The 19,087-nt window shown below is 36.8% G+C and overlaps 1 protein-coding gene across 1 annotated transcript in view; it reads right to left on the reverse strand.

The window, feature by feature from the left end:
* The window catches only part of LRP1B (LDL receptor related protein 1B), a 1,771,065-nt gene that overhangs the window by 756,816 nt on the left and 995,162 nt on the right, over nucleotides 1–19,087 (reverse strand). Inside the window, exons 19-20 of the mRNA XM_004375116.1 lie at nucleotides 8,945–9,025; nucleotides 7,472–7,639 (exon numbers count right to left, since the gene is read on the reverse strand). Of these exons, the coding sequence (XP_004375173.1) occupies nucleotides 7,472–7,639; nucleotides 8,945–9,025 (249 nt within the window). The remainder of the gene's footprint in view (nucleotides 1–7,471; nucleotides 7,640–8,944; nucleotides 9,026–19,087) is intronic.

Below are 19,087 nucleotides of genomic sequence, written 5' to 3' on the forward strand. Positions count from 1 at the left end.
CTAAAAAAACCCAAACCCATTATTGCAGAGTTGATTCCAAACCATAGCGACCCTATAGGACAGACTAGAACTGCCTCATAGAGTTTCCAAGGAGCAGCTAGTGGATTCAAACTGCAGACCTTTTGATTAGCAGCTATAGCTCACCATAGCTCTTAACCACTGTGCCACCAGGACTAGGCGCCCCAAATAATAGACATAAAAAGGATTAAGCTTTTCCTTCCTCTGAAACTTGCATCTCTTGGGCAGAGAGGGTTCACAAAGAAAGAAATAAACAATAATAAAAGTTAAGGGAGGCATCTTATTGTGCTTTGTTTTATTGAATCCTAGGCTGAAATTACAAATATTTATTGAATAAATAAAAGCAATTACTTTGTAAGAAATGTACATGTCTAGGTCACTACACCTAGTCTTGTAAATCATCATGAAAATAATCTCCAGGATCTGATGCTAAGGCTAGGAAACAAAATGTTACTAGATATATAAGACAGAATAAATAAAGGATGAATCCTGAGAGTATAATCAAATTTTGTGTTCACGAAATATATTCTTTCATTCAACAATTATTTACTGAGCACCATTGTCTATCAAATACTGTGCTTGACTGTGGAAATAGAAAGACAAGACAAAAATATTCTAGTTTCCTTCTTAGATCTGGGAACAGAGAAGTAGGGAGGCAAAAAACTGAATGAATGAATGAATGCGTGCATGAATGAATGACAAAATGAATGACTAAGGCCAAAGCCCAAAAGAAAAGTGGAAGTTTCCAAAGCAGAAGCAAAGATAAATAGTTAAAGCTGATGAATACAAGTGTGTGTGAGCATGCATATTAATAATGCTATACACTTAACTGCCTAATGGATTTGGGGACTTGTTAAAGATTATTCATAATAAATCAAAATTGAAGGTCAATACATACTTAATTTTAAATTTGCATTTAATTTGTATTTGCTATGTAAATAAGAGATCACATATGTTGCATCATCATCCCACTCGTTCACTTAGTGCAGCAGGCAGTAAATATTCCCTTTCCAGACTGCCAAACAGAAGGCATTAAGGAACAAAGGCCATAAATCAGGGTCAGATACCCCTTCAAAGTAAAGAAGAACCCAAATATTTGAGAAGTATTTAAGTTGCTTTTAGGAGCAATCAAAGGCAAAATCTCTTCCAAGAAAAGCCTATTCCCTTCTCTATCAGGTCCATGTTAAAATTATTTGGTATAAATTTTTATAACAATTTCTGAATGGAAATTGATCTAGGGGAATAGCTGTCTAAAGACAGTGAAAATTTGCATGTTTATTTTAGAAATGCCTTATTCTAAAATTGAAATACGGTTGACACTGTTCCCCAAAATATGTAAGAATAAACATTTACACAATTCCAATGAATAGAACTGTCAACAATGAGACATGATTAATTCCATATATTTGGTATTTATAGATGTGACATATGTCAAGATTCCCCTTGTTATTATTATTATTCTACTTTATTCCAACCAAAGAATTAAAAAACTTGTAAGAAAACACTAAGGACTCACTTTAACTTTATTCATGGTGTCTTTAAAGGTGTCTTAGTTATCCAATGCTGCTATAACTGAAATAACACAGGTGGATGGCTTTAACAAACAGAAATTTACTCTCTCACAGTCTAGGAAGCTAGAAGTCTGAATTCAGGGTGCCAGTTCCAGGGGAAGGCTTTCTCTCTGTTGACTCTGGGGGAAGGTCCTTGTCATCAATCTTCCCCTGGTCTAGGAGCATGTCAGTGCAGGGACCCTGGGTCCAAAGGACATGCTCCACTCCTGGCTCTTCTTGGTTGGTGGTAATGACATGTTTCTCCTCTGTTCGCTTCTCTCTTTTATATCTCAAAAGAGATTGACTCAAGATACAATGTAATGCTGTAGATTGTGTCCTGTCTCATCGATGTAACTTCCTCTAATCCTGCCTCATTAACTTCATAAATATTAGGATTGACAACACATAGGATAATTCTATCAGATCACAAAATGGAAGATGACCACACAATACTGGGAATCATGGACTAGCCAAGCTGTCACATAGTTTTGGGGGACATAATTCAATCCGTGACATTTCACCCTTTGGCCCTCAAAAATTCACATCCTTCCCACGTGTAAAAAACATTCATCCCATCATATCATCCCAAAAGTCTTAAATCAACTGCAAGTCCAAATTCCATCCTGGAGCAAAATTCCTCTTCATACAAGTTATCTGCTTCCAAAGTACAACGGTAGAACGGGCACAAGGTAGACATTTGCATTACAAATGGGAGAAATTGGAGGGAAAGAAGAGATAATGGGCATCAAGCAAGTCCAAAATCCAGCAGAAAAATTTACATTAGTTCTCACTGCTTGCAAATAGTCCTCTGTTCTCTGAGACTATCTAGGCAATGACCCTGCCCTCGAGACTCTGGGTGTTGGCCATGCTCTCCGGATTCTGGGTGGAGGCCCCTAGGTTCTGTGCTTCAGCTCTGCCTTCTAGGCCTACTGGGACACCAACTCTGCTCCCTTGGCTTTGGGCAGCGGATATGGCCCCATCCCCCTGCCACTCATGAGCGGCAGCTCAACACTCCAGAACCAAGTTGGTAATGATCTGATTCTTTGAAACCTAGGAGGCCATGTTTCCACCCTTTGAGACCAAGAGGTCATAGCCTCACCCTTCGAGACTGAAGCAGCTCTGCTTCCCATGTTCCATGTCTCTTCAGCTTCTGCTTTTTGGTTCTTTGGCCTCTCAGCCTGAAGGCACTCAGCTTTCTTGCACTGTGGGTTAGCAAGCCTAGCTCCACTGACAAGTACCCAGAGGCACCTCACTCTGCCAGCAAGACTCCTGCCTGAAGGCACTCAGCTCTCTCACTCTGTGGGTTGGCTCTGCTGTCTCACACCAGTCTCCTACTTTTACTGCTGCCATTTCTCTGCTGCTGCTGCTTTCCATTTGTGTTGTCTCCAGTGTTACAGCTCTCCTCCTTTCCTTCTGAGCCCTCACTAGAATTGCCTTTGACATCCATAATTCCATAAACAGTCTTTTCAAGGCAATCTAGGTTTTTACTATTTCAAAACCAAAACCAAACCCATTGCTGTTGAGTTAATTCCAACTCATAGTGACCCTATAGGACAGAGCAGAACCGCCCCATAGGGTTTCCAAGGAGCACTTGGTCAATTCAAACTGCCAACCTTTTGGTAGCTCTTAACCACTATGCCACCAGGGTTTCCCTTTTACTATTAGGCACCTTAAAACTCTTCCAGCCTCTACCCACTCACAGTTTCAAAACTGCTTCCACTTTTTAGGGATCTGTCAGAGCAGCACCTCACTCTTCTGGTACCAAATTCTCTTAGTTACCTTGTGCTTCTTTAAAAGAAATACCACAAGTGGATGGCTTTAACAAACAGAAATCTATTCTCTTACAGAGTAGGAGCCTAGAAGTCTGAATTTAGGGCATCAGCTCCAGGGGAAGGCTTATTTCTCTCTGTCAGCTCTGGGGGAAGGTCCTTGTCATCATTCTTCCCCTGGTCTAGGAGCTTCTCAGTGTGGGGACTCCAGGTCCAAAGGATACACTCTTCTCCTGGCTTTTCTTGCTTGATGGTAATGAGGTCTCTTTCCTTTCTGCTCACTTCTCTCTTTTATATCTCAAAAGAGATTGACTCAAGGTACAACCTAATCCTGTAGATTGTATCCTGCCTCATTAACATAACTTCCTCTAATCCTGCCTCTTTAACATAACTGCTTCTAATCCTGCCTCATCAACATCATGGAGGTGAGGATTTACAATGCATAGAATAATTATATCAGATCACAAAATGGAGGACAATCACATAATACTGGGAATCACTGCCTATTCAAGTTGACAAATATTTTTCAGGGACACAATTCAATCTATGACAACAGGTAAAGCAACTTTTTACAAGAAATTTTCAATATTTAAATAAATAACCATACCTGAGGCTCTAGAGGAAGTTTCCCTCACAACAAATTCTTGCAGAGAATGCTGTTATAGTGAGGGTCTAGCCTCACTTATTTTTCCACTTGGAAAAACTGTTTACTTCATAGCTTTGAAAAAGGGTTGCTATAGAAATATGTGCCAACCAAGGATTCAGAACCAAAAAGAACACCAGAGCAAAATTACTGAGACAGGCATTAAAAAAAGGGAATCAATGTACTATGCATTGTCTTTCTTGTCCAATTTGCTTATAGATTGGTGTGCATGTGTGTATGTGCATTTATGTGTGTATGTGCATACACATGTATGCATGTGTGTGCAGATATCCTCTCTTCTTTGCCTAGTAAAGGAGTTGGAAAGTGAGTGCAAAAACAGCACAGCATTAAGAGGGAAAAAGATCGGTATAATCGGGTATACATCAGTCTAGGGGAGGACTATCCATTTACACTTTTGCTATGTATTAATCATATTGATGATGAAACAATGATCATCACTATAAAAAAAATCTCTTTTCTTAAGGTGTTTTCAGATACAATACGAATTGAACATAAATCGGGGATTTTCTGAAATGGAGATTACATAGGGCATGTTCCATTTCCTGATTTCTCCTACTCATTTACCAAAAACAAAACAAAACCCATTGCCACTGAGTCAATTCTGACTCATAGTGACCCTATAGGACAGAGTAGAACTGCCCTACAGGGTCTCCATAACCGTTATCTTTACAAAAGCAGACTGTCACATCTTTCTCCCACAGAGTGGTTGGTAGGTTCAAATCACCGACTTTTTGGTTAGCTGCCGAGTGCTTAACCACTGCGCCATCAGAGCTTCTCACTTCTTTACTATCAGAAGTTAATTCAAGAGTATTTCTACACTTTTGAAAACAATTTGAGCTGAAAGAAACTGCAACACATGCTCTGCTTACCCAGGCAGTGTAAAGCAAACTCCTGAGCAATTATATGCTGGATTTGATCAGTTTTGACAGCAAGTCTTGAAACTCAAGCCAGAATTCCCTGCTCTTTCTTCCACGGCAGGCTTGGGGACTGAATTATATGACTAATTGCATCAAATGTTTACTTTACCTCGGCACTGGCCTCACAAAACCTGCATGTATAAATGCCTTTTCCTGACTAGCTCTAACAATTCTATGTCTCATGGTTATTGCATGACTTCTATGCCAGAATACATATTCAAAACATTGATGGGTAAAAATATTTAAATTACCTTTGAAATACTCTGGATTGTCTTGCACCAAAGTCATCCCAGAGTGGTACCTTTCCTCAACTGCTGCCCCTTGTATTTACCAAGTGGAATATTTGATTAGTGAATCCTAGTACAATTTATAACCTGATAAATATAAATTAGTTCGGGAAGTTCTCATTTTTTACTTGAAACGTGTTCAAGAATCATGTAGATTATATGCATCATTTCCTTAGTGTTTACCACAACCATATAAGAAATGCACGGCATTCACACTGGCAGTCTATTTTTTACAGTGAGATATTAGTGAAATTGAGAAGCTCTAAAGAGGAAGGCCATTATCATTAAACAGCCACTGCTTATACAATCAGTTAAAAGCTATCTAGAGATCCTAATCATAGAAAAGCTACCTAAAGACCCTAAAAGGGGGTATGCTGCTCACTGTGGACATTCATGAGGCTAAAGCAATCTCTTCAAAACTTCTCATTATAAAAGAATCATTTTAACTTAGAGACAAATACACATAGAAAGAGAAATGGGCTCTCACTTCGGAGATGAAAACAAATTAACTTTGGGCCAATTTATCTTTCACAGCATATTAGGGGCAGTGCCAGCAGGCCACAGATGTACACCCCATGAGCAGCCTAAAAAGACATCTGTGAGGAAAATGCAGTTTTATATTCAAAGTATAATTTAATAATTAAACGTCAACCAGACCCCAGATGGATGTTTCAAAAATACAAAAAAAAAAGGAAAAAAATTTACATTCATTCTATACTTACATACTTTTTTTTTCTTTTTCTATGCCCAGAATAATAATAAGCAAAAAGTTCTCTCATGTTTATTATTGGAACAACTAAACTGAGAGAAAGAAGGCCACAAAAATGAAATAGTGAGAAAGACAAAGATTTTGGACAGTTGGTTGAAAGACAGACATGGTGAATTTTCTGTCTAATATCAAATGAAAGAGACAGATACTATTAAAGAGTAGCTTTAACTATAATTCATTCTTCTACTGATTTTGAAGACAAATTGGATTCAAATATTCTTATGTTCAATCTTTAAGACATTGTCACCAGAAGTTTCTTACTCATTGTCTGATTTCATTATAGCTCCCATCATGTCCCCAGTGAGAGAAAGACATGAAGTATGTCCAGACCAGTGACCTTAAGGACATATGTTTCATTGCCTAATGACTTATGGGTCGTTCATTATTTGACCATATTTAGATCATTACTACAACTCTCGAAACCCAGGTCATCTAGGTAAAACCAATATTAACAAAATGTGTTTTAATTACTTAGAGAATTTACAACAAAGCTGGGGTTATTTTTTAAGGAACTAGTATTATGTAGATAACTTCTTTAATAGCCACTTTTCCCAGCTTTGACTGTTTAGATAAAGAGGAAGAAAGAGAGAACAAACAAACATATGAAAAAGACAAAATGAATCCTGTCAGACAAGACACTTGAGAAAAGTTCTATCTTCTAGGTTGTCAAATATTTGCAGAAGATAAATATATCTTCTTGGACAACACATTGAAAATGCTTCTTTCCTTATAATTATACAGTATACAGTTCCTCCTCCCCCATCCATTAAGTAAATCATTTTATTGTGTGTCTGTTTTTCTGTTAGATTTTTAAACTGATTTACCAGAGGGATTTTGTTTTTCATTTATTTAAAAATCTATTTCTTGGGTCTGGCATAGTATCCGGCACATGAAAGATCCTCAATAAATATTTGGAGAATAAATGAATGAATAACAAATACTTTCAAGTAGAAAGGAAAACGACATAAAAATGGCAATGATTGTACAGAATATTTGACAGTCCAACTTTTTTTTTCTGTGATATTTTCAAACACGGTTTCTAATTTATTAACATATATTATGGTTGATTAACTTTTATAAAGTAACCAAAGCAAGTGACAGGGCCAGGCTGCCCATGGATATGTAGAAAGCCTTGATCATGATATCCTTCCTCTCTGAGCTTGCATTCTAGAAAGGTAATCAATTTGGAATATATCACAACTTAATAGGGGATGATTTCAAACTTTAAGAAATAAAACTCGATGTGGAAATAAAAAGAAAAGTTTATACTTTTCCTTTTTTTTTTTTTTTTCCTCATTAGAGTTGGTAATTTAGAAGTTGGAGAGGGTTCAGAAACTAGTAAGCAAAGTATCACGTATGAAGGTATAAAAATGTGTTGGGGTGACAAGCCAGAGAAAGGAAAGTAAAGAATTTTTATATACAATATTTACTCTGAACAACTCCAAATATTATTTATGAACTTAAAATGAGATTTCATAAATTCACAAAACTACTCACCTTCTTTGGTACAATTGATTTGGGTTTCATCACTGAAGTCTCCACAGTCATTGTCACCATCACAAGCCCAATGGCCTGGGATACAACTGCCACTGGAACATCTGAACTGATCATCAAAGCAAGAGTGAACACAGCCAACCTCATCACTTCCATCCCCACAGTCGTCATCTAGAAAGAATCGTGAAGTTAGTGAAAATTAATCCCAGGAGAAACATATTCTTACAAATTATCTCCTTTTTTTTTTCAGTGTGCACAGGTTTGTTTTGTTTTTTGAAAAATAAATGATGACTAAATGGATTTATACTTCCCACGAACAATGATAGAATTACTTTCATCTTTATATCACTTGTCTTCTAAGTATCAACTATTAAACTGAGACGGAAAAAAATCCTTGAGTTTGGATTTTGAAACTTAGTTTCTATTCCACTCAGAATAACTAACCACTGACTGAAACGCATCTAGGCAGCATGAAACAATCATGAAGGCAGGTGATGACGGTGACTGCGGGACTTAAGTCAGATGATACAGGCGGTGATATAATTATGAGTTAGTACCTACTTTCTCCATGAAGCACTGGTGGCACAGTAGTTAAGAGCTTGGCTGCTAACCAAATGGTTGGCAGTTCAAATCCACCAGTTGCTCCTTGGGAACCATATGGGGCAGTTCTACTCTGTCCTATAGGGTTGCTATGAGTCAGAATCTGCTCAACAGCAATGTATTTTGGGTTTGTTTTTTTTTGTCCTCTGTGCTCGGTTATAACTATTTCTCAAACTCAGTCCCTTTTCCCCCAATCTCCAACATGAGGGCCACTATTTACCATCACTCACTCACTCACTCCTATGTGTGTATTTATACCGGAAAATTTTTGTACACTATCATTAATAATGATTTATACTCTGTATTAACACTGTTGTAGGAGGGAGGGGAGAGGAATATGAAGTGAATATAGATTAAATTGAAATAAATGGCTAAGACAGCATTGACTTACATATAATTCATTAACTGTATTTGGCATAATTTAGCATAATGATACAATGGAGTCTAAGAAAAAACATCATTTATACATAAAGAGCAAGATGACAGATTTCAGACCATCTGGATAATTTCATAATAATTTATAAGCTATTGCTTTCTGAGGTTACAAAGCATTTTACATAAATACTTTTGGGAACCTGAACTGTTCAGGTCACTTCCTCAGTTTTCCGCTTTACTTTATGCTTGTATCCTTAGACTATGGATAACATAATACCTGAAGACAAATCTCTGCTATGGCCTCATGGGACAAATACTGAGCTCCGTTATCCTTAACGCTAATCCCCATTAATGTGCCAGTTGCCCTCTCACCACTCGTCTTAACCGTTTTGCTTGGCTCTGCAAACTTCTCTTACAAACTGTTTCTGAAGGAGGGGAGGCAGCCAAGATAGCCAGGCTGCCAACCGAATCAGTGCTGCACAGTGAGCAGTTGGTACTTGCCCGAGTCGCAGTGCCATTTGCTGCTAATGCATCTTCCACTTTTGCATATAAATTGAGTTAGAGGCTCACAAGTTGGGAATTCTGTGAAAGATACAAGAACATTCAATAGGAAACACGTTATTGACTTTATTTGACTTAATTTGTATCTCATTTGCTACTATGATCAGAACTCCTCCCCTGCCTCTCACAAAAGGCACAGAGGCAACATAGATAAACAAATATAATGACTGTAACTTCTTGAGGACAGAGGATACACATGACTTTAACATCTTTTGAATGAGCACTTCCCAGTGACTGAAAGCCAAGGAGAGTCATCTGATGAAGGATAGTTTGGATCCATTACACTGTGAGAAAAATGAACAGATGTCAACTCCCCGCAGCAGGGACCTCGACCTCCACTCAGGGAATAACAGCTGGGTGGAGCGCTACACTCCTGTGCTGAAAAGTAACATGCAAATATTTCAAGGAGGAAGGCCTTTTCTGAATACACAGAGTCAAAGTAGGAGAGCCAGATCTAATTCTGCCTCTGCTGAGAGATGTAAACATCACAGGTAGGAAATAAAACACAAGTCAATAAAATCTGTTTAGTTGGTATTATACAGTTATAAAGACTTCGAAAGTATAGATTCTGAGTCTTAAAGAGAAAAGGAAAACACAAAACAACAAAACAAAAAAATTAGATTTCAAAGTAAAAATTTATCCAGTGAAATCAAAAGACCCTCTTTCCTAACCTTTAGATAACCATGAGAAAAAAAAAAAAAGAATTACCATAGAAAAAGATTTTTTAAAAGAGGTAATTAGCCAATCCGATTAGTAAATTTAAAAGTAAGATTGCCTTATGAAGATCAGATAATCAACACTGATTGCCAAAAATAAATAAATAAAGGAGTTGTATTCATCAGAGAAAAATGTAATTGCCAAACAGTTCATCAGAATAATTTGGGGCAGCTTACTAATATTTCCTAGAAGAAAGTTTTACTATTTCTATTTCATATATGGTAAAAATAATTCACCCGTGAGTCCCTGGGTGGTACAAATGGTTAACGTTCTCGGCTGCTAACCAAAAGGTTGGAGGTTCGAGTCCACCCAGAGGTAACTCAGAAGCACTCTCTGAGATCTACTTCCAAGAAAACAAGTCATTGAAAACCATATGGAGCATCTTTCTGCTCTGACAGCATGGGGTTGCCTTGATTTGGAATCGACTCAATGTCAGCTGGTAGTAGTAGTGGAAGAAAAGGCTGTTGCCTGCGGCAGCAATGTGATTTCTCAGTGTGCTACTTAGCAACTAACCTAAATAAAGGACATTTAAAATCGACACCTTTGAATTACGGTGTTGGAGAATACTGTATATACCATGGACTGCCTGAAGAATGAACAACTGTGTCTTGAAAGAAGTACAGCAGCCAGAATGCTCCTTAGAAGCGAGGATGGCCAGACTTCGCCTCACATACTTTGGACACGTTATCAGGAGGGATCACTCCCTGGAGAAGGACATCATGCTTGGTAAAGTAGAGGCTCAGCAAAAAAGAGGAAGACCCTCAACGAGATGAATTGCCATAGCGGCTGCAACAATGGGCTCAAACATAACAATGATCATGACGATGATGCAGGAGTGGACAGTGTTTCGTCATAGGGTCACTATGAGTCGCATTCAGCTTTACAGCACCTAAAACAACAACATTCAGTCTTTCTAAGTTTCTTCCTGCCATTATGATATTTAACTACAGTGTTTCTACATGTTGTTTTTTGCCAATGTCTTCAGTGCAGCTTAGAATATTTTACTTCAGTACCATCGGTTCTTGATCATATGCTACCTCCTGAAATGGTTGAACATTGACCAATTTTGTTTTGGTACAATGACTATGCATCATATCCTTTCATCTTGTTTTGATGCTTCCTGCATCACTTAATATTTTCCCTGTAGAATCCATCACTATTGCAACTCGAGCCTTGAATTTTTTCTTCTGTTCTTTCAGCTTAAGAAATGCCGAGTGTGTTCTTCCCTTGTGGTTTTCTAACTCCAGGTCTTCACACATTTCATCATAATATTTTATTTTGTCTTCTAGACCCAACCTTCAGAGTCTTCTGTGCAGCTCTTTGACTTCATCATTTCTTCTTTTTGCTTTAGCTACTCAACATTCAAGAGTAAGTTTCAGAGTCTCCTGTGACACCCATTTTGGTCTTTCTTTTTTTACCTATCTTTTTAATGACCTCTTGCTTTCCTCATGTATGATGTCCTTGATGTCATTCCACAACTCTTCTCGTCTTCGGCCATTAGTATTAAATGTATCAAAACTTTTCTTGGATGGTCTCTCGATTCAGGTGGGATATACTCAAGGTTGTATTTTGGCTCTCATGGGCTTGTTTTAATTTTCTTCAGCTTCAGCTTGAACTTGCATATGAGCAATTGATGGTCTGTTCCCCAGTCAGCCCTTGGCCTTGTTCTGCCTGATGATATTAAGCTTCACCATCGTCTTTTTCCACAGATGTACTCGATTTGATTTCTGTGTATTCCGTCCAGGAAGTCTACGTGTATAGTCACCATTTATGTTGGTGAATAAAGGTATTTGCAATGAAGAAGTTGTTGGTCTTGCAAAATCATATCACGCAATCTCCAGCATCATTTCTATCACGAAGGTCATATTTTCCAACTACTGATCCTTCTTCTTTGTTTCCAACTTTTGTATTCCAATCACCAGTAATTCTCGATGCATCCTGATTGCATGTTTGATCAATTTCAAACTGCAGAAGTTGGTAAAAACCTTCAATTTCTTCATTTTTGGCCTTAGTGGTTGGTGTGTAAATTTGAATAATACTCGTATTAACTGGTCTTCCTTGTAGGAATATGGGTACTATCCTACCACTGACAGCATTGTACTTTAGGATAGATCTTAAAATGTTCTTTTTGGTGATGAATACAATGTCATTCCTCTTCAAGTCGTCATTCCTGGCATAGTAGATCATATGATTGTCTGATTCAAAACGGCCAATACCAGTCCATTTCAGCTCACTAATGCCTAGGCTATCGATGTTTATGCATTTCATTTCATTTCGAGGGCCTCCAATTTTCCTGGAGTCATACTTCATACATTCCATGTTCCAATTATTAATGGATGTTTGCAGCTGTTTCTTCTCCTTTTGAGTCATGCTACATTAGTAAATGAAGGTCCCGAATGCTTGACTCCAGCCACATCATTAAGGTAGACTCTACTTTGCGGAGGTAGCTCTTCCCCAGTTGTATTTTGAGTACCTACCAACCTGAGGGGCTCATCTTCTGGCACTATATCAGACAACGTTCCACTGCTATTCAAAAGATTTTCACTGGCAAATTTTTTTCAGAAGTAGATCACCAGGTCCTTCTTCCTAGTCTGTCTTAGTCTGGAAGCTGAGCTGAAATCTGTCTACCATGAGTGATGCTGCTGGTATTTGAATACTGGTGGCATAGCTTCCGGTTCACAGCAACACACAAGCCCCCACAGTACGACAAACTGACAGAAGCATGGGGAATATATATATGTATGTGTGTGTGTATATATATATATGTATGTATGTATAAACAAATATGAATAAATAAATAATTCACTTAGTGTTTACATGATTTGCTCAGTGCCAGATTTTTAGCTCCCCGGAGAATATCATAGAGTTATAAATCCTTATACACAAGAACTCATTTAATAGACATTGAGAGAGAAAGAAGAAGGAGGAGAAAACAAACTATCTCCATCAACTCATTGCCGTAAGGATAGAAGAAACTGACACACTGAGATAGATCTGTGGTCCATTCTTTTACATTGCACCTCTGACAGCTGGAGCCAAAAGACAATCGATTGCGAGAATGTAATTTTCTAAGACAACTGACTTAGAATCATAGAATATATTTCGTGGAAGAGACCATAATATTATTCAATTGTATTCTGCTGGTTGTCTCAGTGCTGTCAAGGATGCATAGGTAGAGGATGGTGGCTAAGCATGCTAGATTTGGTTGCCCAGCCTCTATCCACCAAATCAACTTACCTCTTATCTATTTATACTTTTTATTTTCTATGTATATGTTTAGTTTTGGAGTTCTGAGTACAATTTTATATTGATAAAAATATAACAATAACAAAAAAATTCCTCTTCTGTAAAAAAAAAAAAAGAATAAGTGAAAACCACTGATTATGTCCAATAATTTTAGCCCCGAGTAAAGTGAAACTCAGAAACTTTAGACTTGCCTAAGTATATGTACCTCCTTAATGAAAAACATGTCTCAAGGTTCAGTTCTTCTAACTCTCCATCCATCACTCTTTCATATCTCTTTTCACTCACCGCTTTCCTGTTTCATTTTCCCTTACCATCATGAATATACCTAAATTGTTATTCTACTCCATGCTACGGACTGAATAGTTTCCCAAAAATATGGGTTTAAGTTCTAACCCCTGTAACTGTAAATATGACTCTGTTTGGAAATATGGGTTTTATTTTGTTATGTTAATGAGGTAATTGAAGAGTAGGGTGGGTCTGAAACCTAAGCACTTCTGAGTTATAAAAAGAGATTAGACACAGATACACATAATGCGGGAAGACAGACACCAAGATACGCCAAGGAACTCCCAGGGCTACCAAAAGGGAAGCACCTTCTCTTAGAGCTGATGCTCTGATTTGGGTTTCTAGCTTGGAAAACTGTGAGACAATAGATTTCTATTCTCTAAAGCCATCTAGTGTGATATCTTTTGTTACTACAGCGCTAAATAACTAAGAAACTTCACTTACATTTTAGTACATATTTACAATCAAAAGTTAAATATTTCTCACAAATTGTTTTATTATATAAAGTAGTACTTCCTCATGTTTATCATAAATATGTCTCTTTCTAGATTTTTAGCATTTGGTTCATAAGTTTAGTTCATACTTGTCTCTCCGTAATGATTTTATAATGCTGAAAATTTCAATCATTTAGAAATTTTGAACTTTAAATTCTACATCATGATCAACTTTTAATTTATTTTATACGGCAGAGCGGACTAAGAATCATGTGTAGTAGTTACCTTAAAAAACAGGTTAGTGGGCAGTTTCTTAGTACTTTGATCAATGAAACACATCGGTGAAGGTATCTTTAGGAAATAAGAATTTTAAATGACATTGCTATAACTCCTAGTTTATATTTTTCTTTAAAAACTGTAACATTAGGGACTTAAAAGTTTATATTAATACATAGTTCTTGGCAAATCATGAATAATGTAATTAATAGTAAAACAGAAACAAATTAATTTGCATGGTCATTTAATATAGTGTTAAGATATATCTTGTATAGCATGCTCAAAGTAATAGTTTAAATTAAAATCAGAGGTTAGCATATTCATCATCATCCTTAAAATGGTGAAATAATCAGTCAACTTTGGAGCCTTTGAGAATTCTCCCTGGTGTGTAGCAGGGCTGGTGAAAGAGTGTCCGCCAGGGTGACCAGCAATGATTATACAGTGAACAGACTGTATATCTGTCAGATGATAAGTAAGTCAGAAAATAGCCATCTTTAGTATTGGTAACTTATCCTGTGGATAAGGTGAATTGATACTATTTTGCAAAGAACATGTAACGGAAGTGTTGGCCTGATGCTAGATCTGGTGGATATGTCATTGCTGATTATCTGCTTCTTTACTTCTGAAAAATAAATTTCTTTGTAAAATTTTGGCTTTGAGTATAATCACCTAATGTTTTGGCATGCAAATAGAAATCATCTGAATACTGAACAAATCTATACTAAGTTTTATGACTACCAAAGTCATGCCTTGAGATACAAATTGTAAAAGAAATTTAACATTCTGAAAATAAAAAATATGATCAAAACATAATTATGATTCAGAGAAAGAAGTAGAAAAGAAATAATCACAGATGTTTAGAGATAAAAGACCGTATCACGCAGCAACTCAACAAATATCCTGACATCTAAAAAGTACTAAAAAAAAGTAAAAATGCCCATTCATTGTTTAATCAATACTTCTAAAAGAGTTTTCTTTTGTTACCTGACAAGATAATGAAAATTTATGTTTATATTTCAAGAATCAACATGAATGTTACCAGAAATATATTTTCTTCCTTAGATGAATAATAAGTTTTTAATATTCAGAAGATGTACTGTAGACATAAATTAGGGACTTTAAATGAAGCATTGATTCAAGTTATGGTACAAAGGAGTAAACAACTAAATGTGCACTCTAAGATCATGATGAGAGCTAACTAAAAAATAATGTTACATCTTTCAGGGTCAATAGTAGGTTAAATCACAGTATTTAATCTCTTCTCCATAAATTTAGGAGCATATTAACCAACATCATAAGTTTTACTAGGAAAAAATAAATCAGCACACTCACGTGAAAACCTTAGAAATTTGGTGATAATTCACTGGATGGGAAATTTGTCAATGTGACCTTTAAGATGGTTTTAAATTCTTAGATTGTTGCTTCAAAATATAGCCAAAAAAATAATCTAGAAATGAGTTCCCAATAGGTAAAAAAAATGCTCAGAATAAATAAAAGAATATCAAAGTCAATGCATCTTCAGTCTCTTAAGAAAATGAGAGACATACACGTTCTGTTCACAATGAAAACAACACATTTACAAGGGTAAGTGTCTTAGGATGGGTTCTCTAAAGAAGCAAAATCAGTAAAGAGTATAAATACATATACAGAGAGATTTATATCAAGCAAGTGGCTCACGTGTTGTAGAGGCTGGAATGTCCCAAGTTCGTGGGTCAGGATAGAGGCTTATCCTGATTCACATAGCTGCAGGGGCTAGTGAACCCAAGATCAGCAGGTCAGAGAGCAGGGCTCTTGCTCACAGGCTGCAAAGACTGACAAATCCCAAGATCGGCAGACAAGACCACAGGTAAGCTGCTAGCTCAAGTCCCAAGAACCAGAGATCAGACAACAGGAGCCAGCTGCAGAATCCAGAGCAAGCTAAAGCCCACAAGTCTTGCCAGAATGTCCACTTATATTTGATGCAGGCCACATGCCCTAGGAAACTCCCTTTCAAATGATTGGCTACTCACAGCACAACCCATCATGGAGGTGATTTCATTATATCAAATCTCATCATGGACGTGATCACAACATCATACGACTGCCAGACTATATCATAACTGCCAAACCACTGATAATCATGGCCCAGCCAAGTGACATACAACCCTAACCATCACAGTAAGTCAAAAAGTATGGCTACAAAATCTTATAAACCTTTATTAAACAAAAATATCAAAATGTGAAGTTATTATTTCTTGACGTAGCCCTCATCTAGGTCTATATGCTTTTTTTCCATCTAGCTAACCCTTCTCCCAAGAATTCTGCACTCTTCAATTTACACCATGTGAAAACAGCAGTTTTGGCGTCCTTGAAGGACTCAAATCATGTTCCTTTTAAGTGCTGTTTGAGTTTTGGGAACAAAAAAAAAGCCTGGAGGTGCCATATCAGGGCTGTAGGATGGGGTAAGTTTTCCCAATGAAATTTTCTTAAGACAGCCCTTGCTACTCTTGAAGAATGAGCAGAAGCATTTTTGTGATGGAAAAAATTTCCTCAGCACAACTTTCCTAGCCTTTGTCTCACCAATGCAGTTTTCAGTTTTCTTAAAACTTCTCCATAAGCCCCCTTGATTGCACTGTGTCATTTGAGAAAATCTATCAAGATTACTTCTTGGGAATCCCAAAAAAACAGCCATCATAGCTTTCTGAGTGGTCTTCCCTCTCTTGGCTCATCTTTGAGGTCTTTCTGATGTTCTTTAAAATGTTTGATTCATCTAAAAATTGTTGTTTTATGTTGGGCAGCATTCCCATAAACTTGTTGCAAAGCTTCAATGATTTGGGAAGGTGTCCACTTGAGTTTTATTAAAAATTTGATATTAGCCCTGACCTCAAAATTGTTTTTTTTTTCATGGCAAAAATGTATCCTATTTTTTGAAGGCACCCTAATGAGACTAAGACAAGTGTATTGCTGAGAGAATTGTCTGCAGCCACCCACTGACCACAGAGACGTGTTTAAACACGTTTTGTTTGGAATAAAATCATGCATGTATGAACTGGAATCCTAGCAGCAATACTTTTTGACTTACCTTGTAACACAAATATAACACACATACTTTCTTAAATAATTTCACATTGGATCTAATTTAATTTTTTAAATATATATATATAATACTTAGTTACATCATTTTTCTTGGCAACCTTGCAGTCTGACTTAGCTTATAGGACCTAAAGGCAAATTACTGACTCTACAGGGAAAAAATAGGAATTAGGAGAAAGCAGAGGTCAAATTATTAGAGAAGGGCATTAACTGAAGGGAAACATGTAAGGGAGTAAAAGTTACAATGTTTCATTCTTGTTTCCTTCTCGAAGCGGCATTTTGGCCTTGGGTGAATCACTCACTACTCTGATTCCAGACTTTCAGTTCGTAAAATGATCTTCCAGATTCTGTAAGTCCTAAAGATCAAGAAGTCACAAGAAATACTGAAAGCATTCAGCACCCTGAAAGCATTTAATGTAGTGAGAAACAGGGTTCACCATCTGAATAACTCCTGGGTTTATCACAGTATTCTGATAGAACACCCAAAACTAATTTTCAGAAAAAAATGATAAAATTAGTATAGAAATGTTAAAATTATCTCTGACTTGTTCTACTTAATAATGCAGTGAAATTTACAATACATTTAGAAAGAGTCCGATTGTTATGGATTGAATTGGGCCCTTAGAAATTGTGTGTCAACTTGGCTAGGCCATGATTCCCAGGATTGTGTGGTTGTCCACCATTTCGTGATCTGATATGATTATCCTATACGTTGTAAATCCTAACCTCCACAATGTTAACGAGGCAGGATTAGAGGCAGTTATGTTAATGAGGCAGGACTCAATCTACCAGATTAGGTTGTATCTTGAGCAAATCTCTTTTGAGATATAGAAGAGAGAAGCAAGCAAAGAGGAGGGGTACCTCATACCACCAATAAAGACGTGCTGGGAGCAGAGCGCTTTCTTTGGACCCAGGGTCCCTGCACTGAATAGCTCCTAGACCAGGGGAAGATTGATGACAAAGACCTTCTCGCAGAGCCGACAGAGAGAAAAAGCCTTCCCCTGGTGCTGGCGTCCTGAATTCAGACTTCCAGCCTCCTAAACTGTGACAGAGTAAATTTCTGTTTGTTAGAGCCATCCACCTGTAGTATTTCTGTTACAGCAGCACTAGATAACTAAGATACGCATCATAAATTTAAGTATAATGTAAGGTGTCTTGCTTTTCACTAATGAGAGAAATACTGTATCTTTGGCTACAGTATTTCAATTACTTAGTATGCTACTTCCGAAGATGACAGAGAAATGAAGACTAACATTCTACAATATACTTTTACTCCTAAAACATAAAACATAAGCCACTTAAAATATTTAACATTTTCCCTGTCCTTTCTTATTAGTATTAATTTAAAAGTTAAAAATAGTATCTGAAGATTTGTTTGTTTGTGGATACTTGGTCTGTTGAAATAGCATTATAAATTCTTATGTTTGACAAAGACTTAAACATTATTCATAATCTTTTCTTTCTTGACTTTGCATAAATATTCTTTGACTTTGGATCTTCCTTGAGATGTAAATTGTAGGACACTTAGGATTACCTGATTAACTCTAAAAAAGAGAAAAATTATGAACCAAAGTGGCTTACATTTTAACACTTTAGTAGTACAGCAAGGAAAAGAAAACTATATTTTATCTCAGTAGTTACTTCAACCTCACAGAATATTTAATATGGATTAATGGACTGCTAAAAAGTCTTCTATTGTTGCAGGTGGTATGCTCAATTTATCTATTATATCTTTCACTTGGAATTTATTGCCAGGTTAAATGTATGCTATTATGTAAATTGCTATGATTTTCTCTCTCAGGTGTAATCATGGTTGGTATGTTACTTATATTTATCCAGTATACAAAGTATTAAAAGGATGTTTCTCAGTGAGGTAACGTTCAGATCCATTTTATGTTCTTTCCTGTCTGGAGAAATCTCTCTAACCTAGGAATTTTTCTAGTGCCCCTTCACCTTACGTCCTAAAAAATATATATATACATCTTAAGTAACTGATTATTAAAGTCTCAAAATATAGTCACCATAATTTAAGATTATGTTGTCAACATCCTAT

This window comes from Trichechus manatus, unplaced genomic scaffold (assembly GCF_000243295.1).
Source record: "Trichechus manatus latirostris isolate Lorelei unplaced genomic scaffold, TriManLat1.0 scaffold00033, whole genome shotgun sequence".
Lineage (NCBI taxonomy): Eukaryota > Metazoa > Chordata > Mammalia > Sirenia > Trichechidae > Trichechus > Trichechus manatus.